A 27,346-nucleotide genomic window follows, 5' to 3' on the forward strand; every position below is an offset into this window, starting at 1 on the left:
AGTAAATTTCTGCTAGATAAAGCATTTTCAGTATTCAATCATCTTCTTTGTGGTTGTTCCCATAATGGACTTTACTATATTAATGTTTCTTTCAGAGTCTGCCATTCAAACAGAAATACCATGCTCCAGGTATCTCATCCAAGTCAAATGAGATGATGCCCCACATTATTTTAGGCACTAAATATATATTAGTGACAACTAAGATCTTATCTTTATGAGGAGGCAAAAATTATTACAATGGTTTCTACATTCAACCTTTGCAACAATGAGAGACCTATGTGGACAAGACAGTTTACTATATTTGTCAGTAAGAGTTCCACTGTGTTGGGTTAAAGCTAATTGGAATGTCATGTCATAGAACATCTCATTTATAATATGCATAAACACACCCAACTGAAAATTTGAGATAAATTACCGTCCTTCCCCAGAAAATACACATATAATATTCACCTAAAATCTATTCTTTACAAGTTGAGGCCTTTCACAGGTGCCTGCAGCCCCTCTTAGAGATCTTAGAGCCATACTATTCACTATTACATCACCAATTGTTTAGCATAGTACCTATTACACAAGGATGTATGTAATAGAATTTATAAATTTAATGAAATAAAGGAATGTTAGTATGACAATCAGCTGTTTAAAAACTGAATTTCATTACACAAAATCAGAGTCAATAAACCAAACGATTTCTGAATGGTCCCAAATATTTCTGCATTATTTGGGCAATGTTCCCTGGCTCATTGTAAATAGAAACATATGTATTAATAGATGTCATCAAAATGACTAAAAATAACCCGGCACCATTTTCTGAAGAAATTTGTGGTTGTGAAAATGAGAAAACTATGGGATGGGTATGGTGGTTCACACCTGTAATCCCAGCACTTTGGGAGGCCACAGCAAGTGAATAGCTTGTGCTCGGGAGTTCGAGACCAGCATGGTCAACATGGCAAAACTCCGTCTCTACTAAAAGTACAAAAATTATCCAGGAGTGGTGGTTCACACCTGTAATCCCAGCTACTCAGGAGGCTGAGGCAGAAGAACGGCTTGAACCCGGGAGGCAGAAGTTGCAGGGAGCTGAGATCGCACCACTGCACTCCACACTCCAGCATGGGCAACAAAGCGAGATCCTGTCTCAAAAAAAAAAAAAAAAAAAAACCAAAAAAAAAAAAAAAAAAAAAAAAAACGGAAAACTGCGTGCAGGCATTAATCTACACGAGCATTTCCTTCTGAACAATTGCCACATACACCATTTTGTTTATCAAAAACAAATTTTAACAAATGGAAAGAAGTTTTATGTGTTTTGGGGTGTGTGTGTGTGTGTGTGTGTTTAAAAAGAGCAGAAGCCCAAGGAATAAAACGTGGAGAAATGATCAAGCATGAGAAGAGGTGAAAGCAACACCAGGGGAATTTTCTGACCTTTCTGCTGATAAGTATTTCTTTAGTGAATAAACTAAATTTCAGTCTTTGGAGTTAGAAAGGTTGTAAGAAAAACGAATAGCTGGCCAGGCACGGTGGCTCACGCCTGTAATCCCAGCACTTTGGGAGGCCGAGGCGGGCAGATCACGAGGTCAGGAGATCAAGACCATCCTGGCTATCACAGTGAAACCCCATCTCTACTAAAACTACAAAAAATTAGCCAGGCATGGTGGCGGGCGCCTGTAGTCCCAGCTACTTGGGAGGCTGAGGCAGAAGAATGGCGTGAACCCGGAAGGCGGAGCTTGCAGTGAGCCAAGATCGCGCCACTGCACTCCCGCCTGGGCGACAGAGTGAGACTCCGTCTCTAAAAACAAAAAAACAAAAGAAAAGCGAATAGTTAAAAAGTTAAAAAGGTGGAAATAAAAAGAGAAAAGGTTTATTGAGCATGTATTACAGTGTCAGTACCATTTCTCATATATTCCTCACAACAACTTTTTGAGGAAGTATTATCACTTTCATTTTAAAGTACAGGAATGTAACTCTCAGAAAAATTAAGTACAGTTAGCCCCCCATATCCACAGATCAAAATATTTAGAAAAAAATTAACTAAAGTTAATACAATAAAAATACAAATTAAAACTATAGTATAACAATTCTATACCTAGCATTTACAATGCATTAAGTATTATAAGTATATGGGAGGACGTGCATAGGTTATACACAGATATTATGTAAAGGGCTTAAGCATTTGCACATTTTGTTATCCATGAGGGTCTGGAACCAGTGCCCCATGGATACCAAGGGACAAAAGTAATGTGTCTACAGATGGTAAGTGGATGAACCCAGATTCAAACATAACTGTTAACTCTAAAATTTCACATCATGCATTAAGGTATAATCTACTTAAAACAGTACACATTAGACATTTTTTTCTCTTTTTTTTGGAGACGGAGCCTTGCTGTGTTGCCCAGGCTGGAGTACAATAGCGTGATCTTGGCTCACTGCAACCTCCACCTGCTGGTTCAAGCGATTCTCCAGCCACAGCCTCCCGAGTAGCTGGGATTACAAGTGTGTGCCACCAAACCCAGATAATTTTTTTTTTTTTATTTTAGTAGAGATGGGGTTTCACCATGTTGGCCAGGATGGTCTTGATCTCCTGACCGCGTAATCTGCCCACCTCAGCCCCCAAAGTGCTGGGATTACAGGCGTGACCCACTGTGCCCAGCCTTCCAGTTCTTTTTATCTTGAACTCCTCTCATAAATTACACCTCTGCCTCCTGGGTTCAAGCAATTCTTCTGCCTCAGCCTCCCGAGCAGCTGGGAGTACAGGCGTGCACCACCATGCCCGGCTAATTTTTTGTATTTTTAGTAGAGATGGGGTTTCACCATGCTAGCCAGGCTGGTCTCAAACTCCTGACCTTGTGATCCTCCTGCCTCGGCTTCCCAAAGTACTGAGATTACAGGTGTGAACCACCGCACCCAGCCCATTAGACATTATTTTAAACAACTATGACTGATCAATAGTAATCGTTATCTCACTGTCATATTTTCTTCATCTACAAAGAAGAAAAGAATGTTTTAAACAACTATGCCAAGTTAATATGGGAAATAACAGAAACAGTGGTATAATGTCATGAATAGATCATATTTATTCTTTGTATTTAAAGGAGAAATGGTAAATAAATTTTAGTTTAGGACTACTTTGTTTACCTCCGTTTAGCAAATTAATTACAAGGAAAATAATGTAATGATACATGCTTATGAAACAATCTCCCACGAGATTAATCAGTACACATTTATTCTTAGGGAATGAAAATTGAGCTTTTCTATGGGTTATTTTTTCAAAGCATTAATAAATAATCACTAAGAGAAATATGCTGAAATTCAAAATGGGGCAAAAAAACAGATATGAGTTAATGTCAGGAAAGTTTTTCATAAGCTAGCGGTTAGATAGCTATGAGTTTTCCCTACTTTATAGGACCCTGATATCTTCCAAATTAATATAATTTGTGGAATATTTCTAAATAATAAAGTTACAGTGACAGAAAACTAAAGACACAAAGATTCTGTAATAATGGTTCTAGTATTACTCATAGGGTTTAAGTTATATTTCATGGTTATATATTAAATGTTTCTGTTCAAATATATTTGTCAACACAAATAAAAAATCAAGATTTTTAAAAAGAGAACTATGACAAAAAAGTGCAATGTTCCCAAGATTTCCTCAGAACTCCAATAAAGAAATGTATGCACAGCAAATAGAATATATACTGTGTCAAGATGAACTGAATAAATTAAAATAATTAGAACTAGTTAATGCTGAATAGAAAACTATAGCTAAAGGCTGGGCCTGGTGGCTCACGCCTGTAATCCCAGCACTTTGGGAGGCCGAGGCGGGTAGATCACCTGAGGTCAGGAGTTCCAAGACCAGCCTGACCAACATGGAGAAACCTCATCTCTATTAAAAATACAAAATTAGCTGGGCATGGTGGCACACGCCTGTAATCCCAGCTACTTGGGAGGCTGAGGCAGGAGAATCGCTTGAACCTGGGAGACGGAGGTTGCAGTGAGCCGAGATTGCGCCATTGCACTCCAGCCTGGGCAACAAGAGCGAAACTCCATTTAAAAAAGAAAAGAAAACTACAGCTAAATAAGAACCAAACAATGCTTTTCTTGTGTTTTTGTCTAACAATGTATTTTTCTGTCCATATTATTTATAATTATTCAGATTCTGGCTTCCTGATGTATAAGGTATGTGTATATAATATGGACTGAACTGCTGAATATATTCATTTACTTGACGAATAAAAAGCTAAGTGCATACCATGGGTATTATGCTGGATACTAGGTGAGGCCTTGACAACTCCCAAAACTCACATACAAAAAACCACTTCTGTCTGATAGATAACATCCTAGTTTTGAAACGAGATCAATGTACAAAACACACAAATAAGTGTAAAAAGGTTCCAATAAAAGATACCTGACAATGCATTTCCATGAAGAGCCATCTTGATCATCTTGTTCTTCTATGTACATTCTGACATTGTGATCTTGATCCAATTGGTACCAGTACATGAGGCCATCTTTGTCTCGACCAATTGGCTGGAGACGCATAGTATCGGCATCCTCCTCATTAATAATATTCTTGAATTTGAGATTGTCATCAAACTGACACTCACAGAGGTACTGAAAAATAATCATAACATGACTTAAAATACCTCACAAATATTTCTCCATCACAGTAAATATGATACAATCGTAGAACTGATTCAGGGAAAGCAGTGGACAGAACACAAATACTGTATTCCTTCTTTCACTATCCTCTTCCCACTTTCATACAAACTGTTTAGAATAGCCAATATTTTAAGATAACATTTTATATTAACACCATACCAATTTATAGGTTTAACACAACCACTGACACACAAATCAAGTTTTATTTCAAAAGGAATGAGTCCGTTTGCACTAAAAACTCCCAAATCATCTCATGGTATAAGATTTTCTGTTTTAGGCCAGGCACAGTGGCTGACACCTGTAATCCCAGCACTGTGGGAGGCCAAGGCAGGAGGATCGCTTGAGTCCAGGAGTTAAAGGCTAGCCTGGGCAACATGGTGAAACCCTGTCTCTACAAAAAATACAAAAATTGGCCAGGTATGGTGGTGCACGCCTACAGTCCCAGCTATTTAGGGGGCTGGGCTGGGAGGTTGAGGATGCGGTGAGCTGTGATCTCGCCACTGCACTCTGGCTTGGGCAACAGATCAAGACCCTGTCTCAAAAAAAAAATTTCTATTAAAAAATTTTCATATTTTTTTTACATTTTCTTTATTTAAAATGACAAATAAAAATTGCATATATTTATGGTATACACCATGGTATTCTGATATATGTGTATAGTGTGGAATGGCTAAACCAAGCTAATAAACACATCTACTACCTAAGAATTTTTGGTGGTGAGAACATTTAAAATCTAGCCTCTTAGCAATTTTCAAATATATTATATATTGTTATTATCTATAGTCACCATGTTGTACAACTGATCTCCTGAACTAATTCCTCCTGTCTGACTTTTTGTAGCTTGGGCCAATATCTCCCCAGTCTACCCCTCACCTCCCTAATCCCTGGTAATCACCAATCTACTGTGATTCTATGAGTCTGACTCTTTTAGATTCCACATTAAGTAATATCATGGGGTATTTCTTTCAGTGCCTTGCTTATTTTACTTAACATAATGACCTCCAGGTTCAACCGTGTTGTCACGAAAGCAGGAATTTCCTTCTTTTCATTTTACATTCTTCTGTTGACGGACATTTAGAATGATCCTGTATCTTGATTATTGTGATTAATGCTGCAGTGAACACAGGAGTGCAGATACCACTTCAAGAAACAAATTCTTCTTCCGTTGGATATATATCCAGTAGTAGGATGCTGAATCATATGGTAGTTCTATTTCGAATTTTTTGAGGAGCCTCCATGTTATTTTCCATAATAGCCGAACTAATTTACATTCTCACAATCGGCGTGCAAGGGTTCCCTTTTCTTTTTTCTTTTTTGAGACAGAGTTTCATTCTGTCACCAGGCTGGAGTGCAGTGGCGCGATCTCGGCTCACTGTAACCTCCGCCTCCTGGGTTCAAGAGATTCTCTTGCCTCAGTCTCCTGAGTAGCTGGGACTACAGGGGCGTGCCACCATGCCCAGCTAATTTTTGTATTTTTAGTAGAGACGGGGTTTCATCATGTTGGTCAGGATGGTCTTGATCTCTTAACCTCATGATCCGCCTGCCTTGGCCTCCCAAAGTGCTGGGATTACAGGCATGAGCCACTGCACCTGGCCTCAAGGGTTCCCTTTTCTGTACATCTTTACCAAACTTGTTATCTCTTGTCTTGTCTTTTTGATAACAGCCATCCTAACAAGCATGAAGTGATATTCCACTGTGGTTTTAAAATGCATTACCCTGATAATTAGTGATATTGAGCATTTATTCATATATCTGTTGGCCATTTCCTACGTCTTTTTCTGAGAAATGTCTATTGAAGTCCTTTGCCCATTTTCAAATCAGATTACTTGTTTTCTTGCTGTTGCTTGAGTTCTTTATATGGTTTGAATATTGAACTCTTTTAGTAGTTTTATACTTTCGGGTCTATATTTAAGTCTTTAATCCACTAAGATAATTTGTGTATGGTGTAAGATAAGGGTCTAATTTCATTCTCCTGCATGTGGATCACCAGTTTTCCCAGCACCATTTATTGAATAGACTGCCCTTTGCACAGTGTATAATCCTGATACCACTGTCAAAAAGCAACTGACCATCAATACATGAGTTTGTTTCTGGGCTTTCTATCCTGTTCCAGTGGTCGATATATCTGCTTTTTACCAGTACCATGTTGTTTTGATTACTATAACTTAGTAGATTTTTGAGATCAGGTAGTATGATGCCTCCAGTTTTGTTCTTCTGGCTCAAGACTACTTTGGTTACTCAGGTTCCTGTGGTTCCATATGAATTTTAGGGTTGTGTTTTATTTCTGTGAACAATGCCATTGGAATTTGATAGGGACTGCATTGAATCTGTAGATCACTTTGGGTAGTACGGACATCTTAACAAGATTAATTCTTTTAATCCATGAACACAGGACATCTTTTCATTTGTCTTTTCTTTCATAATGTTTTGTAGTTTTCAGTATAGAGATCTTTTACCTCTTTGGTCAAATTTACTCCTAAATATTTTATTTTTTGATGCTATTGTAATGAATTGGTTTTTATAATTTCTTTTTTGGATTGTCTGTGATTTATGAGTAGAAACACTTCTAATTTTTGTATATTGATTTTATATCTCGCAATTTTACTGAATTCATTTATTAGTTCTAATTGTTGGTAGAGTTTTTAGGATTTTTTATACATAAAATCATGTCATCTGCAAACAGTCACAATTTAACTTCTTCCTTTCCAATTCAGATGACTTATTTCTTTTTGTACCTAACTGTTCTGGCTAGGACTTCCAGTACTATGTTGAATATAAGTGGCAAGTGGGTGTCCTTGTCTTGCTCCTGATGTTAAAGGAAAAGCTTTCAGTTTTTCACTGTTGGGTACCATGTAAGCTGAGGGGTTGTATTATATGGCCTTTACTGCACTGATACATATTCTTTTCATACCTAATTTGTTGAGAGTTTTTATCATGAAAGCAAAGTTGAATTTTCTCAAATGTTTTTTCTGCATATATTCATATGATCATATAATATTTGTCCTTCATTCTCTTAATGTGGAGCATCGCAACTTTATTTAGTTAATTAATTAATTTTTTGAGACAGAGTCTCGCTCTGTCACCCAGGCTAGAGTGCAGTGGTGCGGTCACAGCTCACTGCAACCTCTGCCTCCCCAGCTCAAGCGATTCTCCTGCCTCAGCCTCCCTAGTAGCTGGAATTACAGGTATGCGCCACCATGCCCAGCTGATTTTTGTACTTTTAGTAGAGATGTGGTTTCACCATGTTGGCCAGGCTGGTCCTGAACTCCTGACCTCTACTGATCCATCCGCCTCAGCCTCCCAAAGTGCTGGGATTACAGGCGTGAGCCACCCCGCCTGGCTTATTTATTTTTTAAAGACAAGAGTCTCACTCTGTTACCCAGGCTGAAGTGCAGTGGCACGATCACAGCTCAAGCAATCCTCTGCCTCAACCTCCCCAGTAGCTAGGTCTACAGGTACACGCCACAACACCCAGCTAGCTAGCTTTTTAAAATATTTTACAGAGAAGTGGTCTCGCTATGTTGCCCGGGCTGGTGTTGAACTCCTGGGCTGAAGTGATTCTCTTGCCTCAGCTTCCCAAAGTGCTGGGATTACAGGTGTGAGCCACTGTACCTGGCCATGTATCACATTTATTGATTTGCATAGGATGAACAATCCTTGCATTCTGGGATAAATCCCACTTGATCATGGTGAATGATCTCATTTATGTACAATTAAATTTGGTTGCTAGTATTTTGTTAAGGATTTTTGCATCTGTGTTCATTGGGAATATTACTTTTCTTTTAGTGTTTGTGTCCAGTTTTGGGATCAGTATAATGCTGGCCTTCTAAAATTAGTCTGGAAATATTTTCTCCTCTTCAGTTTTTTAGAAGACATTGAGAAGGACTACTATTAGTTATTCTTTAAATGTTTGGTAGAATTCAGCTGTGAAGTCATCATACCCTGGGCTTTTCTGTGATGGGACATTTTTGACTACTGGTTCAATTTTCTTACTTGTTATTGGTCTGTTCAGATTTTCTATTTCTTCGTAATTCAGTCTTAGTAAGATACATGCTTCTAGTATACATCCATTTTTTTTCTATATAATCCAAACAATTGTTCATAGTTGTTTCTATGATCCTTTGTATTTCTGTGGTATTGGTTATAATGTCTCCACTTTAATTTCTGATTTAAGTCTTCTCTCTTTCTTAGCCTAGCTAAAGGTTGTCAGTTTTGTTTATCTTCTCAAAAACCAACTCTTAGTTTTGTTTATCTTTTCTACTGTTTTTTTCTAGTCTCTATTTCATTTAATTTTACTCATATCTTGGTTATTTTCTTCCTTCTACTGAGTTTGGGTTTAGTTTGTTCTTCTAGTTTCTTGCAGTGTAACATTAGGTTGTTATTTGAGATCTTTCTTCTTTTTTAATATGGCCATCGATTGCTATAAACTTCCCTCTTAGATTTGCTTTTGCTGCATTTTGTAAGTTCTGGCATGTTGAGTTTCCATTTTCATTTCTCTCAAGAGTTTTAAAATTTCCTTTTGGATTTTTTTTAACATGTTGGTTATTCAGGAGTCATGGTATAAAACTTTCAATAATTCTTTCTCTCTTCCAGGTTTTAGGTGAACATTCTTCTTAAAGGACTATCTATTTTTGAAAGCCTGAGACATATGCAGTTTTCAAGGAAGGTAGATTTTCACTGATAGCTGGCTCTGGAGAATTCTCTTAATAAAAAGATATTCACATACTAGATTGGAAGAACTAACTAACTTTTTGTTATGTATTTTGTATGATTAGGGTATAAGTCAGATTTCTTCCTATCTCTGCCCGGGCAGACAACACATTAAGTTACTTCCTATTATAGCCCTTATGCCTTTGCCTATGTCAGCTATCCCAATGGTCTCTAAACATTTTTGATCAAGCATCCTTACTACTAAAAAAATTTGTAACACACCCTGAAAAGTTATATGTATTATATCCACTTTCTTATGTATTTACATAATAAATACATAGTATACACACTAATATATAATGTATGTAATGCTAAAGTATTACATACTTTTCAGTAGCATCCCCCTAACCTAGAGGTCAGTATCTATACTAAAGTATTACATACATTATAGGAATGCACAAAAAGGTATTTCAAAAATTGGGATTAATAAAAGTTACGAGTATAATTTCTATAACTTTGACTCGCAAGGAATCACAATTACCCCCTTGGGACCACAAGCTGGTCTAGAGACAGATGAACCTGCATGATTGTACACCCTGAAATCTGAGCTTACTATGACGTTTGGTTTTCTGAGACAGGTATCTTTTGGATCTTGAAGACTTCTGTGTAGGCTCCAACAGCAATCAACATCTAACAGCAAAATAACACCTACTCTATAGTCTTATCTAGCTCCAAAATAGTAATATGTATATTGACATTATATTTTAAGGTTCATCATAAAATCTTGAAGTCTTTTGAATAAGAAGCCTACTTACAAAACACTATAAATTTTAGAAGTAGCAAAAACTTCATTAATGTTTTCACAAAGAATATTTTTTCTCCTCTACTATGCTGGCCACTTTGCTACTAATTAGGGCCAACAGTAGGAAGTGGGCAGGAAAAGAAAGGAAAACTCAAACTTGTAAAAAAGCCTACTTTGAGATGACCCATTTAAATCAAGTTGGTTTGGTTATGTGAGGGTTTTATTAAGTACGAAATGACATGCTCCTAGTCATCCAGAAAACAGTATCTAATTGCTAATTTAGTAAATCAGTAGAAAATTATCCACAGTTTACAGTATATAGTAATGACTGTGAAGGCTGAAAACAATGAATAAAACTAATTTGGAGCAACTGCTTGCCCATGTTATTACTGTCCCTACAAGAAGAGATAATTAAACCTAGATATATTTATGCATCAAAAAACAGCACTTTAAAGAATAGATTGTCACTAAAAAATAGACACCATTGTCCTCTTCTGCTAATAATAAAAATGTCTACTTTTTGTTTATTTTCCAATTTAACCAGGAGTCAAAAGTTAAATTTTAAATTAAAATAACTGTAACAAATAATAGATTTATTACCTTTAAGAGTGCTAGTTTGCATTCAACACTCATTTCAAGATAGCCCTTCTTCTCCATCTCCCATGCCCAGGTACTGTTAAACTCTTGGCATATCTGTCAGATAAAGTTAATATCTTAATACATGAAAGCAATTTTTATTTATGTTCGTAGGCTTGTACAACTATGCTGTTCTTGTTAATACATGTTTATAAAGGAAAGAGGTTACACTAAACAGTCCAATCCAACTGCACCCTAAAATGCATACTACTTAAAATGATAAAAAATATTTACTATTGTTTGATAATTGAATTTAAGGTAAGAAGGGATCTCTGTAGCTCTCTCCTCTGCTATCAAGAACTTTATACATACTTTATAGACACATTTTCCCGCATGAGAGTAATTGTTTGATTCCATCTCTCCAAATGGCTGGAAGTTCCTTTAGGGCAATGACAAAAATTTATTCATCTTTTTGCCTAGGACAGAATTAGTTCAAAAAACATGCCAAATTCTACACATACTTTTAACCACGCCTCTCTTGAACTCATTGTTCTACTATTTAGGAGTAAAGTTAAATTTCCAATCTTGGCATATGAAAACTTATGTAACTTGGCTTTAAGATAAATGTCTAGGCTTCTCTTTCTACACAAGCATTTCAGGCAAACCAGAGCCACTGTAACAGACCAAAGAAAGAAGATCTGAATAACCACTGCACTTCAAAGCCAGTGCAAGAAACTTTCTCTCATTTCAGCAGCATCACCCTAAACTAGAGGTCAGAGGAAGCCAGTAAGGGAGGTTAACACAGTGAAATGCAAATGGGTTCTATGACCTCTGTGAGCTAGTTTTTTCAGCAATAAAACTGGAACATTAATAATATTATCTTAAAGGCCAAAGAGTAGGCATAAAATGATACAAAATGCCAGCAATTTCACATATTTCTTGCAATTCAAGGAGCAAAGAGCATAACGAGGGCCAAAGGAGAAGAACCAACACAAGGCAAGAGATTAACCTGGAGTACAGGGAATGGGGCAGACAGGAGAAAAACAAGCCAGCTCTCTCACGTGGGTTACCCTTTTCCTAGCCTGCACTAGTGTCATAGTGTCATCTCTTTTCATCGATTTGTGCAATAAAATAATAGATTAGTATTAATATAGAAAAAGAATACAAAACAAGCAGTATGGCCAGGAACAATATAATAGAGGATCTTTTTTTTTTTTTTCTTTTTTTTTTTTTGGAGATAGGTCTCACTCTGTTACCCAGGGTAGAGTACAGGGACACGATCACAGCTCACTGCAACCTTGACCCCCCTGGGCTCAGGTGATCCTCCCACCTCAGCCACCCGAGAAGCTGGGGCTATAGCCGTGTGCCACCACACCTGGCTGATTTTTGTACTTTTTGTAGAGACGGGGTTTCTTCATGTTGCCAAAATGGACAATGGACAGTCTTAAAAGACTCACAGGAAGCATGAGTTTCCCATTCCCTAGAATATATTACTTCCTCTGGCTGACAGTGTTACGTTTTTTAGAGAGAAAAAAAAGGATATACAGAAAAAGGGAAAAATATAAATATTACATGAGGAAGACCCTAAAGTGATTATATCAAAAGCTAAAATGTCAGAATCTGAATAGACATTTTACCACAATGAGAAAGATAATAATAAATGTTGGTTGACGATATGGAAAAATTTGAATGCTCACAGGTTGTTACTGGAAATGTAAAATGGTGCAGTTGCCTTGGAAAACAGCTTGGCAATTCCTAAAATGTTAATATTTAGCTACCATATGACTTAGCCATTACACGCCTAAGTATTTACACAAGAAAGAGGAAAACATACGTCCACACAAAAACTTGTACACAAATGTTCCTCGCAGTATTATTCACAACTGCCAAAAGGTGGAAGCAACCCAAATGTCCACTAACAGGTGAATGGATAAACTGTGGCACACCACACAATGGAATTTTATGTAGCCATAAAAAGAAATGAGGTAATAATATACTATAGCATGGACGAGGCTTGAAAACATGTTAAGTGAAAGAAACCAGACACAAAAGGCCATATATTGCATGATTCCATGTATATGAAGTGTCCAGAATAGTCAAATCCATACAGATAAAAGTAGATTAGCAGTTCCCAGTGGGTAGGGGAAGGAAGGAATGGGAAGTGACTGCTGATGGGTAGGCAATTTCTTTTCAGAGTAATAAAAGTGTTCTCAAATTAAGATAATGATGATGGTTGTATATTCCCTGTAAATATGTTAATAAACACTAAATTGTTTAAACGGTAAATTTTCTGGTATGTGAATATCTCAAATTTAAAAAAAAGAAAGACAGAGAGACAATCAACAATGCAGAGTCCAGCTATGACCTGAATGAAGCACTTATTGAGTGCTCGGTTGAGTACCAAGTCCCTAGAAGAAGATAACGTTGGCTGACTATCCCAGAGGCTAATGCCAAGTATGGGGAAGCTCATCCTTAGTATCTGAGAGGTGAAAAACGACACAGCTCCAAAGTTTGGCCAACAAACCAGATATGGAAGCACAGCCAATGGCTCACAGTGTCACAAATTCCAAAAACAACAACTACTGATTAGCATCTATGTGTAAAAGGGGAGGATAAAAAAAGAGAAATGGATATAAAGATGATAAAAATCCTTTGCCCCCACACTGCTTAACTTAAATTTACTGACCTTTATTTATAGCATTTAGGGTACATTTGTTTTGCAGATTTCAAAGATAAATTTACTACTCATTTTGTATTTCTGAGACGGAGTCTCACTCTGTCGCCCAGGCTGGAGTGCAGTGGTGCGATCTCGGCTCACTGCAACCTCCGCCTCCCGGGTTCAAGTGATTCTCCTGCCTCAGCCTCCCGAGTAGCTGAGACTACAGGCGCCCGCCACCATGCCCGGCTAATTTTTGTATTTTTGGTAGAGACGAGGTTTCACCATATTGGCCAGGCTGGTCTCAAATTCCTGACCTTGCGATTCACCTGGCTTGGCATCCCAAAGTGCTGGGATTACAGGTGTGAGCCACATGCCCGGCCCATTTTGTATTTCTTTAAGGGCAATTTAGACATACTGCTGTGCCATTTGATGTTAAAAAAAAAAAAAAAATCCACTAATTAGCTATGCACAAAACAGCCATAACCTACTGTTACCACAAAATGAACACTGCAAATAAAACTTGCAAATAAAAAGATTATTCAAAAAGATATCTAAATAATTCTTATGCAAAACTATTTAATCTACACCCGGGGTAAGCAAGTTTTTCCTCAAGGCCCAAACAAGAAATAATTTAGGCACTGTGGGCCATAGGGTCTCTCTTGTATCTATTCAAACCTACTATCATGGTGCAAAATCAGCCATAGAATATACATAAATGAATAGGCATGGCTGTATTCCCGTAACACTTTGTTTATGCATAATGAAATTTGAATTTCATGTAATTTTTACATGTCACCAAATATTATTCTTCTTTTGAGTTTTTCTCCCAATCATCTAAATATGTAAAAACCATTCTTAGCTTTTTGAGGCAGGTACCAGGCAGGATGTGGCTCATGAGCTATAATCTGCCTAGGGAGCCAAAAATTAGCTGTGTCTATCAGAGACTGTCTATAACGGTGAATTCTTGGGTCCTGGAAGCAACCAGATCCTAATTACATTGGTAATTCATATTAATTCCCCATGCTCCAACTTGTTTCTGACCAAGAAGCATTATAATTATAATTTGGTTTTACATGCAATTTCTCTTGAGGGAGAGAATGTTCTAATATCTAAAACATGAACAATTTGACATAACATTCATACCTATTATCACCATAAATCATTATTCTATAATACTTGTTCTTTGTTTGATTATCTATATAAATCTAGCTGATAGGTCAGGTCCTATTGCGTTCTCCTGCATGGTGCCTGAGGGACAACCATTCTCCTAACACAACACCAGAATCAATGTTTGGTGCCTGCAAGGGTGAAAGTCAAATATTTGGCCAGGGAGGCATCCTGGCCACCAGTCTACTGCCATTCCAATACCCCTTACATCTTTTCCTCCTAACCTCTACATACAGGTAAACAAGTGGAGGATGAGGATGGAAAATGTTGGGCAGAGGAAAGGAAGGGAGCTTTTTTAAAGGTTCCGTATCAGCTCAATATATATAGGAAAGGTGACTTCACATGCCTACAGAGCAAATACACAGACTTTATCTCAGTGGGATCATTAACTTATTTATCTTGGATTTATATAAACAATCAAAGTACCAATAATTCTTTTGGATAACTCAAAAGAAATTTAAAAAGAGGGTGTGAAATGGCTTCTAAGAGCCTAAGATCTCATCCCTGGGGGGAGCTAGCCCCACTTAAGTTCCAGTCTGGAAAAACCCAAGGCTCTCAAAGGAATTTACTTCTGATTCCAGGCAACATCTGAAGACAGGTCGCAGACCTCCCCTTCCCATTTATTAAACAAATTTAAAATTGTAAATCCTTCTTCTGTCCCCTTGAGATGCATATGTATTTCCTAAGACCCAGAATATCTTTCTGAAGGACCTGAAGGCCATTCCTTTGAAATGTAACCAACAGACAGGGCCTCAGTCTACCAGTCTCTGTGAGAGGGCAGATGCCTAATTTCCATTAATGCTACTTAGACAGAAATGACATAATCACAGAAGGTCAACAACGCTCTTAGCTTCTTTTTAAATTTTTCACTTCCATAACTTGACTAAAGCTCCCCCATTCCTCCCACTCCTCTCCCTATTCCCTCTTCCTCCTTTATAAACACCCAGTCACCTCTGCACAAATTCGAACACAGCACAGCTCCTTCCTGTACTGCGATAGTTACTGAATAAAATCTGTCTTTATCAGCTTTAACTAGTGTCAGGCTTTATCTTTGACAAGAGGAATCCTTGGAGATCATTTAGATCCAAATCCTTATTTTACAATTGAGAAACATAAAGTTGAAAGAGATTCACTTAACCAGTGACTCCACAAATATTACTATGTGCAGACTATATGGCAGTAACTAGTCTAGGAGCTCAGATACCATGGTGAAAAAGACAACCCATTCAAACTGATACAGGAGATAGAAAGAAATTATTTAGACAGACAGCGAGGGCAAAAGTCCTCAGCAGAACTTCCCTTCTAACAAAAAGCAGCCCAAGAAGTTATTTATTTTTCTAACAAAGAGCAGCCTGAAAAATCGAGCTGCAAACATAAATATGGAAGCTGAAAGGTTGCAAGGTGGAATGCTGGCAGCTGTGCCAATAGAAAAGGGATACCTGGGGGCTAGGCATGTCCACCATGGAAACTCCATCTTCCCTTTTTTGTTAGCACGTATACCGTAAGAAAGAAATGGGGAACATGGCACAGCTCAGGCTGAAAATCCGCCTGCATAATAAAAGACTAAGGTGGGGGATGCCAGAAATTCGCTCCTATGCGAACGGCACACCTATTCTTCACTGTTTTTTCACGCCCTATGTAGATTAGACACCACCTCCCCACCAATTCATCTATAAAACCCCTTGCATTTCACCGTGGAATGGCAACCCATTTTTCTGGGACCCCTCTCTGTAGCTGAGAGCTATTCTCTCTTTTGCCTATTAAACTTCCACTCTTAACCTCACTCTCTGTGTATCTGAGTCCTTGATGTCCCTGGCTGTGAGACAATAAACCTTGGATGTCGCCCCAGATGAGGTCGCAAACTGTCAGAGGTATCTGAACCAGAGCAGCTTCATCTTGAATAGGGGCTGAGTAACATAAGACTGAGACCTACTGGGCTGCATTCCCAGGAGGTTAAAGCATTCTAAGTCACAGGATGAGATAGGAAGTCGGCACAAGATAAAGGTCATAAGGGCCTTGCTGATAAAACAGGTTGCAGTAAAGAAACCGCCCCAAACCCCCCAAAACCAAGATGGCCACAAGAATGACCTATGGTTGTCCTCACTGCTACACTCCCACCAGCACCAAAACAGTCTACAAATGCGATGGCAACACCAGGAACAATTTTTACCCTATATGGTCTAAAATTTTAGACCATTTTACCCTATATGGTCTAAAAATGAGAGGCATGAATAACCCACACCTTGTTTAGCATATAATCAAGAAATAACCATAAAAATGGGCAAGCAGCAGTCCTCAAGGCTGCTCTGCCTATGGAGTAGCCATTCTTTTATTCCTTTATTTCTTAATAAACTTGCTTTCATTTTACCTTATGGATTTGCCTCGAATTCTTTCTTGTGCAAGCTCCAAGAACACTCTCTCGGGGTCTGGATTGGGACCTCTTTCTGGTAACAAAATCGCCTTTGCAAAAATTATACTAGTGAAAAAATTATGACAATGGGGGAGATCTAATCTAGCCAACTCCCATCTTGCCTTTAATCTGCCCTTAATTATTTCTGGGCTTAAACTTTGGGAGACATTTAGTTTACAATTTAAATGACAATGGCCCTTCCCCAAAACTCAACTGCCTTTGTAAAGCTAATGAGACACCACTAGGCTAGGAGGATAGAGGAGCCTGAACTGGCTAAGGTGTGCAAACTTGTCCAACGCGTGGCCCACAACAGGACAGTTTTAAATGCGGCCGAATACAAATCTGTAAACTTTCTTAAAACATGAGAATTTTTGTGATTTTTAAAAGCACATCAGCTATCATTCATGTTAGTGCCCCAAGGTAACTCCTCTTCTTCCAATGTGGCCCAGAGAAGCCAAAAGATTGGACTCCCCTGGTACAGGTAAAGGATTGCCAGCCATTATTCAGAAGGTAACAAGACATGCAACTTCTCCAATTATTCCTGCAGATAACATCACTATTGTACAACCTAAGATTGGCCTTTTAAGAGGTCTTTCCAGGTTTGTTGTATGTCTGATAACCAGTGGCTCCACGTGGACCTGCCAATCTGTGGCCCCACCCAGCAATGACCAAGTATGCAGGAAGACCATTTCTCTTGCACCCCCAACCAATAAGCAGTAAGCACCCATTGCCTAGCCACCCAACCCCTTCCCCTAAACTGTGTTTGAAAAACCCTAGCCCCCAAATGCTAGGGGAGATTAATTTGAATAATAATTATGACTCTGGTCTTCCCTTTAGATGGTTCTATCTTGGTAAAACTCTTCCACTATTGCAATTCAGCTGCTCTACATGGGCAGGGGGCATTGATTGGGTAGTTCTACCAACATGATGGAGGTTATATCCTATGAGGCAGTCAAACAGGAAAACTAGTAAGAAAATATCAAGCACTAAAAATAATATGCTGAAAATAAAAAAAGAGTAATGTGATACAGAAAGTTTAAGTACTACTCTGGATCAGGTGCTTACTGACGGCCTCAATAAAAAGTTGACATTTGAGACTGGGGTAGGTGACTCATGCCTGTAATCCCAGCACTTTGGGAGGTTGAGGTAGGAGGATCACTTAAACCCAGGAGTTTGAGACCAGCCTGGGTAATGTAGGGAGACTCTGTGTCTACTAAAAATTTTTTAAATGAGGGCTTGGTGTGTGGTGATTCACTCCTGTAATCCCAGCACACTGAGAGACCAAGGCAGGAGGATCGCTTGAGCCCAGGAGTTTGAGACCAGCCTGGGCAACATGGCAAAACCCTGTCTCTACAAAAAATTAGCCAGGCATGGTGGTGCAGGCCTGTAGTCCCAGCTAAGGTTGTGGGGTGGGGTTGAGGGGGTGGGGCTGAGGCAGAAGCCAGGGAGATGGTGGCTGCAGTGAGCTGAGGTCACGCCACTGCACTCCAGTTTAGGTGACAGTGAGACCCTGTGTCGAAAAAAAAGAAAACCCCCAAAAAACAAAAACTAAAACTAACAAAATTAGCCAGGTATGGTGGCTCATGTGTGTAGTCCCAGCCTGGTATAGCGGTACACATCTATAATCCTAGCTACTAGGGAGGCTGAGGCAGGAGGATTGCTTGAGCCCAGGAAGTCAAAGTTGCAGTGATCTTGCCACTGCACTCCAGCCTGGGTGACACAGTGAGACCCTGTCTCAAAAAACAAAAAAGGCCAGTGTAAATTAACTAGACTAAGGAGGAAAGTGGCAAAAGATATGGTAAAATAGGTAACCAAAGGCCAAATTATGTAGGTTAGGGTAAGGAATTAAGATTCTATTTCAAATATGATGGGATATCACTAAAGGATTTTAAATAAGGGGAAAATAGTATGATCTGATTAATGCTTCATTTGAAATCATGGCTGCTATGTAGAAAATGGATTGCAGAGGGGCAAGAAGGGGAAACTAGGAAACCAACCTGAAGGCCAATGGTGGCATGCATTATGATGGTAGTGGGGATCAGAGAGAAGTAAGCTGTGGTTTGGAGGTAGAATTATCAGGACAGCTGATGGAACAGATGTGGAGGGTGAATGGAAAGAAAAATCAAGGGTGACCCCTGGATTTATCAAGGTTCCTTGGCTTGAACAAACAGGAAAAATGCTTTTAACTAAGGTATTAAAACTGGGAGAAGGAAGTTAATGAGAGATTTGTTTGTACATAAAGATGATGGTATGTATCAGACATCTAAGAAACGTGTTGCTGAAAGTCATTCAGAGATCTTCTGAATGGGTCACATTGTCTTTACTCAAACCTTTCAAATCGGAATCAAGAAGATTTTTTTTTTTTTTTGAGATAGAGTCTTGCTCTGTTGCCCAGGCTGGAGTGCCATGGAGTGATCTCGGCTCACTGCAACCTCTGCCCTCCAGGTTCAAGCAATTCTTCTGCCTCAGCCTCCCGAGTAGCTGGGACTACAGGTACACGCCACCATGCCCAGCTAATTTTTGTTTTTAGTAGAGACGGGGTTTCACCATATTGGCCAGGCTAGTCTCGAACTCCTGACCTCGTGATCCGCCTGCCCTGGCCTCCGAAAGTGCTGGGATTACAGGTGCGAAGAAGAACTTAATAGTTGAGCTCTGGGAAGTGAAGAGCTGCATCTTACTCATATTCATATCCCTTGACAAAGTCTGAGACAAAGAGCAAGTACAAAACAAACATGATGAGTATATGAAAGACATACAAAGGTATTGTCTTTATCTTAATTTAAAAAAATGATCTTAACTAACAATAATTTCTTTAGGTAACACAACACATCCTAAAGAAACTTTTCAGGCCAGGCGTGGTGGCTCACACCTGTAATCCCAGCACTTTGGGAGTGCAAGGTGGGCAGATCACCTGAGGTTGGGAGTTTGAGACCAGCCTGACCAACACGGAGAAACCCCGTCTCAGCTAAAAATACAAAATTAGCTGGGCATGGTGGCACATGCTTGTAATCCCCAGCTACTAAGGAGGCTGAGGCAGGACAGTCCCCTGAACCCAGGAGGCAGAGGTTGCAGTGAGCTGAGATCACGCCATTGCACTCCAGCTTGGGCAACGAGAGCAAAACTCTGTCTCAAAAAAAAAAAAAGAAAGAAACTTTTCAATTCTTACTAGAATAATAACATTTTTTGCATATTTACTATGTGCCAAATACTATTTTAAGTACTTTAAAATATTAACTCAGTAAATTCTCATAACAACCTTTTCAGTAATTCCACAAACATTTACTATGTGCTGACTATGTGGCCGGAACTAGACAAACGCTCGGATACCATGATGAAGAAGACAACCTGTCATCATGGAGGTAGTAAGATGGGTAAACTAGTAAGAAAATATCAAGCAGTGAAAATGCTACACTGAAAATAAAATAATAACATGATAAAGAAAATTCTCTAACAACCCTTAGATTGAAAGTAATGTTAACCTCAGGAGGAAAGTACAGCAAAGTGGGTATGTGCTTTACTTAAAGAATGAGAGAAATAGCAACTGCAGTAATTATTCTGGAGGACTGAAACATTTACGGAACAGAGCTATGAGACATACTCCGCTTTAAATATTGGAAGGGCAAAGATGGATTAAAAGACAGTCTCTGCTCCAAGAATTTCAGAATCCAGAGAGGAAGAGACAATCGTAAACAAATAATTATCAAGGGAAAAGCAGTCAGTGAGTTATCTACAAAGTGAGTAACTGACACAGCTATGAAGTACTATGAAAACAGAGAGGAAACACTAACTCAAGCCAAGGGATGAAGGGAAACCAAGGAAACTTTTCTTCAGGTGGTGACATCTGTGCTAGGACCAGAAGAATGAATGAGGTTTTAATGGATAAGGAGGTATTTTTTTCAGAAAGAAAAAAAATATGTTTTCTAAAGGAGAGATGTGAATGATTATGGCATGTTCTGTCAAGGTGGAGTTGAATACAGTTCTTTATGCTAGAGCCCTAGCATAAAGGCTAACATAAAGCCCTGGCATAAAGGTTTTTGGGATTGGCAATGGACAGAGACAAGACCATGAAGGAAGACAATGAGCAGGTCTATGAAAGTGGGTCATGTCTAGTAAATATGGTGACCCAATGAGGCTCTGGAGGCACTAACAGCAAATAGTCCTGGGGCCAAGCACGGTGGCTCACACCTGTAATTCCAGCACTTTGGGAGGCCAAGGCGGGTGGATCACGAGGTTAGGAGATCGAGACCATCCTGGCCAACATGGTGAAACCCCGTCTCTACTAAAAATACAAAAATTGGTTGGGCGAGGTGGCACATGCCTGTAATCCCAGCTACTTGGGAGGCCGAGGCAGGAGAATTGCTTGAACCCGGGAAGCGGAGGTTGCAGTGAGCCGAGACTGTGCCACTGCACTCCAACCTGGCGACAGAGCGAAACTCCGTCTCAAAAAAAGAAGAAAAAAGAAAACAGTCCTGTTGGCACTGCAGGACAGATAGGAGCACAGATTCTAATGTCAAGGAGAACAACTAAAGCCAGTTGTAACAATTCAAAGGAAAGGTAATGAAGCTTGAGCTACGCTGTGGCAGAGGATATTCAAGAGAAGTCAGATTCAGACTAAGCGTGGTGGCTCATGCTTGTAATCTCAGCACTCTGGAAGGCTGGGAGATTACTTGAGCTCAGGGGTTCAAGATCAGCCTGGACAACATAGTGAGACACTGTCTCTAAAATAAAAAATTAAAAAATTAGCCAGGTGTGGTAGCGTGAGTCTGTAGTTCCGGCTACTGGGGAGGCTGAAGTAAGTGGAAGGATCACTCAGCCCAGGGGATCAAGGCTGCAGTGAGCTGTGACTGCGCCACTGCACTCTAGACTGGGAGACAGAGGGAGATCCAGTCTCAAAAATAAAAGAAGGTAGATTGGGATTGTACATGTATCTTAGGAAAGCAATAACAAGTCTACATGGTTTTACCACTCACAAAAGAACTTTCACATATTCCATTTTTAAGCGGATATCCAGTAAAACCACAAGACTTCTGAAAAAAGTCCAATTCATCTTTCTTTTATATTATACATAAGATTTCTTTTCAATGCAACATCCATCCATCTGTTGATGAACACAGGTTGTTTCTACCTTTTGGCTACAGTGAATAATGCTGCAATAAACACTGGCATACAAAGATCTGCTTCAGTCCCTGCTCTGGAGTAATTATATATGTAGAAGTGGAATTGCTAGGTCATATGGCAATTCTGATGAGCTTTATGAGGAACTGCCAAACTCCCTTCCATAGCAGCTGTACCATATTACACTCTCACGAAGAATTTAGGAAAGTTCCAATTTCTCCACAAATTCACCACACTTACTTTCCTTTTTTAAAAAAATAGCCATCCTGTTAGGTATAAAGTGGTATTTTACGGTTTTGAATCACATTTCCCCAGGGACAAATGATGATGAACTTCTTCTCATATGCTTTTTGATCTTTGCGTATCTTCTTTGAAGAAATGTCTATTAAAAATTTTGCCATTTGGGTTGTCTTTATGTTGTTGAGTTTTAGGAGCTCCTTATATGTATTCCAAATATTAAATGCTTATCAGTTATATGATTTGCAATACGTGCAATTTGCAATATAACTTCTTCCATTCTGTAGGCTGTCTTTTCACCTTCTTCATAATGTCCTTTGATGTACAAATGTTTTAAAATTTGACAAAGTCTAACTAATCTATTTTTTATGTTGTTGCTCAGTCTTCTGGTTTTCTATCTAAGAATCCATTGCCAGATCCAAGGTCATGAAGATTTCCCTTTATTTTTTTCTAAGAGTTTCATGATTTAGCCCTTATATTTAGGTTGTTGATCTATTTTCAGTGAATTTTTCTATATGATATGAAACAGTGTATCCACTATATTTTGCAAGCTGTCATAGTTCAACAAGTAAGTATTTTATACTATAGGCAACAGTCAAAAGATATTTTTAAAATACCACAAACCAGGTGCAGTGGCTCACACCTGTAATCCCAACACTTTGGGAGGCCAAGGCAGGAGGATCACTTGAGCCCAGGAGTTTGAGATCAGCCTGGGCAATGTGGCGAGATGCCATCTCTACAAAAAATAAAAAATTTTAGCTTGGCATTGTAAAAGTTTTATGAAAATGCTAAGGCCGGGCGTAGCGGCTCACACCTGTAATCCCAGCATTTTGGGACGCCAAGGCGGGCAGATCACGAGGTCAAGAGATCTCTCGAGACCATCCTCCCCAACATGGTGAAACCCCGTCTTTACTAAAAATACAAAAATTAGCCGGGCGTGGTAGCGTGTGCCTGTAATCCCAACTACTCACGAGGCTGAGGCAGGAGAATCGCTTAAATCCAGGAGGTGGAGGTTGCAGTGAGCCGAGATTGTGCCACTGCACTCACTCCAGCCTGGCGAAAAAGCAAGACTCCATCTCAAAAAGAAAAAGAAAATCCTTTGCAATATATAAAGCATTAAGCATTCATGCTCTATCAGACAAGCCTGTGTTCAATCCTTGCTTCACCATCTGGTGTCTATGTGACTTTGGGAGTAATTCACCATTCTGTGATCCAGGTTGTGGTGAGAATTAAATGGTGATGCATGTTAAAAAAAAAAAAAAAAAAGCATAGCACTGAGTTTATAATAAGCTGTCAAATGTTATCTATTATCATTATTATTAAAAAGTTACAAAGAAACTGGAAACCTCATAAATTGCTATGAGTACAACATAAATTGCTATGGTACAGCTGCTATGGAAAACAGTTTGGCAGGTCCTTAAAAAGTTAAACACAGAATTACCATATGACCCAACAATTCTACTCCTAGTTATATACAGGAGAGAAGTGAAAATACATGTTCACAGAAAAACTTGTACACAAATGTCCATAGCAGCATTATTCCTAATAGACAACAAAGTAGGAAACAAGCAAATGTCCATCAACTGATGATGGATACATAAAAGATGCTATTATCCATATAATGGGTTAGTATTTGGCAATAAAAAGGAATGAGATGATACATGATACAATGTACATAAACCTGGAAATCATTATACTAATACTAAGTGAAAGAAAATACAAAAGACCACATATTTTATGATTCCATTTATAAGAAATGTCCAGAGTAGGCAAATCCATACAGATGGATACAGGGGAAAAGGTGCGGGTGTGATTGATACTGATTGATAACAGATACAAGGCTTCTTACTGAGATGTTAGAAAAGTTCTGGAATTAGTGGTTATGTTTGCACAACATAGTGAATACACTAAAAACCAATGAACTGTACACTTCAAAATGGTGAATTTTATCTTATGTGAATTATATCTCAATAAAAAACACAAAATACTAACAATGCAAATAAAAATTAAGAGTATTAATCTTTACTTTTGAGAAATACAACAGTAAAGGAACATCTAGTTCTTGTCAAAATACAACCTAATTATCAAATGACAAAAGGCGACCTTTATGATTTGCTAACAGATGACAATGGGCCTTTCTGAAATTGCTGTTTAGATCAAGGCCATCTATTGCCAAATTTATTCATTTTCAAGGGATTTCTGAACCTAATACTAGGTACTTTACTTTCAGGGTACATATGAATACGGTCATCTCCTGTTGAGGGGTAGAAAAACACCCCAGAAAAGACACATTAGGTTATTTTCTTTCTTTTTTTTTTTTTTGAAACGGAGTCTCGCTCTGTCACCAGGGTGGAGTGCAGTGGCGCAATGTCGGCTCACCGCGATCTTGGCTCACTGCAACCTCCGCCTCCCAGATTCAAGCGATTCTCCTGCCTCAGCCTCCTGAGTAGCTGGGATTACAGGCGCGTGCCACCACGCCCAGCTAATTTTTTTTGTATTTTTAGTAGGGACGGGGTTTCATCACGTTGGTCAGGATGGTCTCAATCTCCTGACCTTGTGATCCGCCAGCCCTGGCCTCCCAAAGTGCTGGGATTACAGGCGTGAGCCGCCCCACCTGGCCACATTAGGTTATTTTCTACTTAATGACATCATCTTTCAAGCACTGAGCCCCCCAAAATGCTTTCTGCTTATTCTAAGATTCATATTTGCTTTCATTTTTTAACATTTCTTTGAAACACTTACTACATTCAATGTTACAGTATTTCTTTTTTTTTTTTAAACTCCTATTTACTTAGAAATTATTCTGATGCTAAAAGAAATCAAGTGCGATTTCTTTTAAGGGATAATTTATTAATAATTGGTTATCCCACTAGTTTTAAAGGTCTTCACACGGCTGTCTTCAGGAAAGAGGCAGGGCAGTAGAAGTAGAGGTGCAGGTACTAAATTTGTGAAGGCATGTGAAGGCAAATTGTTATTTAGCATAGTGGTATTCATTATCCATGGTCAAGGTGTCTGAAATTGCTCATTAATCAATCATTAACAACCACAGAAAATAGGGGAATTTCATGGAAGCGTAAAGGTTCACTGGCAGAGAAATTTCTTTATGACTTGCCAAGTAAAAGGAATGTGAAGAATAAGGCCAAGGCCCATCCAACAAAGCAAGAGTTAACAGGTCCTAGCAGAACTGCTAGTTTAAATTTCCATTCGGTGATTTTTTTTTTTTTTTTTTTTTTGAGACAGGGTCTCACTCTGTCGCCCAGGCTGGAGTGCAGTGGCATGATCTTGGCTCACTGCAGCCTCAACCTCCTGGGCTAGCTGAAGCAATACTTTCACTTCAGCCTCTTGCATAGCTGGGACTACAGGCATGCACCACCACACCCAGCTATTTTTTGTATTATTTTCTTTTCTTTTTTTTTCTTTTTTTTTTTTTTTTTTTTTTTTTTTTTGTAGAGAAGGGATTTTGCCATGTTGCCCAGGCTGGTCTCGAACTCCTGAGCTCAAGCAATCTACCTGCCTCAGCCTCCCAAAGTGCTAGGATTACACATGTGAGCCACTGTGCCCGGGTGGGTTTCCATATTTTTAGAAGGGCAATTCTGCTGTGAAAGTAAAAAGTCATCCGCCTAGATTTTTGAGGTCCTGTCTACTACGGATGAATGTATGTTAGCAAACGCAAGATACAGCACAATAACAAATGAATGCCCTTGGTTAAGCTCAGTTCCTAGACACCTCTCTCTCTCTCTTTCTCTCTCACTATCAATTATCAATAGTTGTTGATTTTACCTTCCAAATAGCTCTTACATCCACCCCCTCCTTTCCACCCCTAGTGCCAAAACCTTAATTCAGGTCTCCTTATTGCTCAGTTGGATTATCACAGTAACCTCCTGAACACATGACTGTTAGGCCTCCACTCACTATCATTTTCTCAAGGTACTTTCTATTACAGTAGGGCTAAGCTACTGGTTATTTCCTAACAAAATTTCTGCTCATTCTATAGGTCTTAGTTCAGCTGTCTTAGGGAATTACTAACAATAGATGACAAACAGATGCCAATGCTGACTGATTTGTGTAATAATGTAGTCTGCTAAGTCTAGGCTTAGCAGGAAAGGCTTAGGTTGGTAATGTCTGCTATGAGCAAAGCAACAAGGCCTAGCAGATGCCAGATACTTGCTCTGGATTTAAACAGAATTTTATATTAATTATATTCCATTTACTTCAAAAGGAAAAGAAACAGCTTTCAGTAATACATATGTACAATGATGCCACAAGGAGAAAGACGAGAGCGCTGTAAGAGCCATGTAACAGGGAAGGTAAAAATTCCATCAGAAAACTAGCTAATGATTATAACTAAGAAACAAATATAACAAAGTTAAGCTTACTGGCAGTCAAGGGAAAGAAAACTAAAATTGTCTCAGTGATTAATTGATCCATCTAATACTGATGCATAAAAGATTAAAAGAAGCCGCCGGGCACGGTGGCTCACGTCTGTAATTCCAGCACTTTGGGAGGCCGAGGTGGGCGGATCACGAGGTCAGGAGTTCAAGACTAGCCTGGCCAATATGATGAAACCCTGTCTCTACTAATAATACAAAAAAAATTAGCCAGGCGTGGTGGCACGCACCTGTAGTCCCAGCTACTCAGGAGGCTGAAGCAAGAGAATTGCTTGAACCCAGGAGGTGGGCATTGCAGTGAGCCGAGACAGCACCACTGCACTCTAGCCTGGGTGACAGAGTGAGACTCTGTCTTTAAAAAAAAAAAAAAAAAAGATTAAAAGAAGCCTTCAAGAAACTTACAATATACACAACAGACAAATGTGAGGAATATTTCATCAGTGATATTTTAAAGTACTGGATTCACCAAGTCCTGGATTTGAATGCTGGCTCTGTCGTTTTTAGCAATGTGAGACTGGACAAGTTACTCTATTTAGTTTCTCAAAATCAATTTCCTTGTGAGTAAAATGAGGATAACCAGTATTTTAAAGTCGAGATAATGCAAAGGAAGCACTAAACAGCGCCTGGTACATAATGAACATTCAATATAAAACCATATGACAGTTTCTAAAACAGGGTTAAACATAAATCCA

The 27,346-nt window shown here is 39.0% G+C and overlaps 1 protein-coding gene across 2 annotated transcripts in view; it reads right to left on the bottom strand.

Moving 5' to 3' along the window:
- RSF1 (remodeling and spacing factor 1) overlaps positions 1 to 27,346 on the bottom strand; it is a 160,422-nt gene that overhangs the window by 75,945 nt on the left and 57,131 nt on the right. For both annotated transcript variants that reach the window (XM_031015963.3, XM_031015962.3), the window contains exons 3-4: positions 10,703 to 10,795; positions 4,397 to 4,602 (exon numbers count right to left, since the gene is read on the bottom strand). In XM_031015963.3, coding sequence (XP_030871823.3) covers positions 4,397 to 4,602; positions 10,703 to 10,795 — 299 coding nt within the window. The remainder of the gene's footprint in view (positions 1 to 4,396; positions 4,603 to 10,702; positions 10,796 to 27,346) is intronic.

The sequence above is a fragment of the Gorilla gorilla genome, chromosome 9, assembly GCF_029281585.2.
Source record: "Gorilla gorilla gorilla isolate KB3781 chromosome 9, NHGRI_mGorGor1-v2.1_pri, whole genome shotgun sequence".
NCBI lineage: Eukaryota > Metazoa > Chordata > Mammalia > Primates > Hominidae > Gorilla > Gorilla gorilla.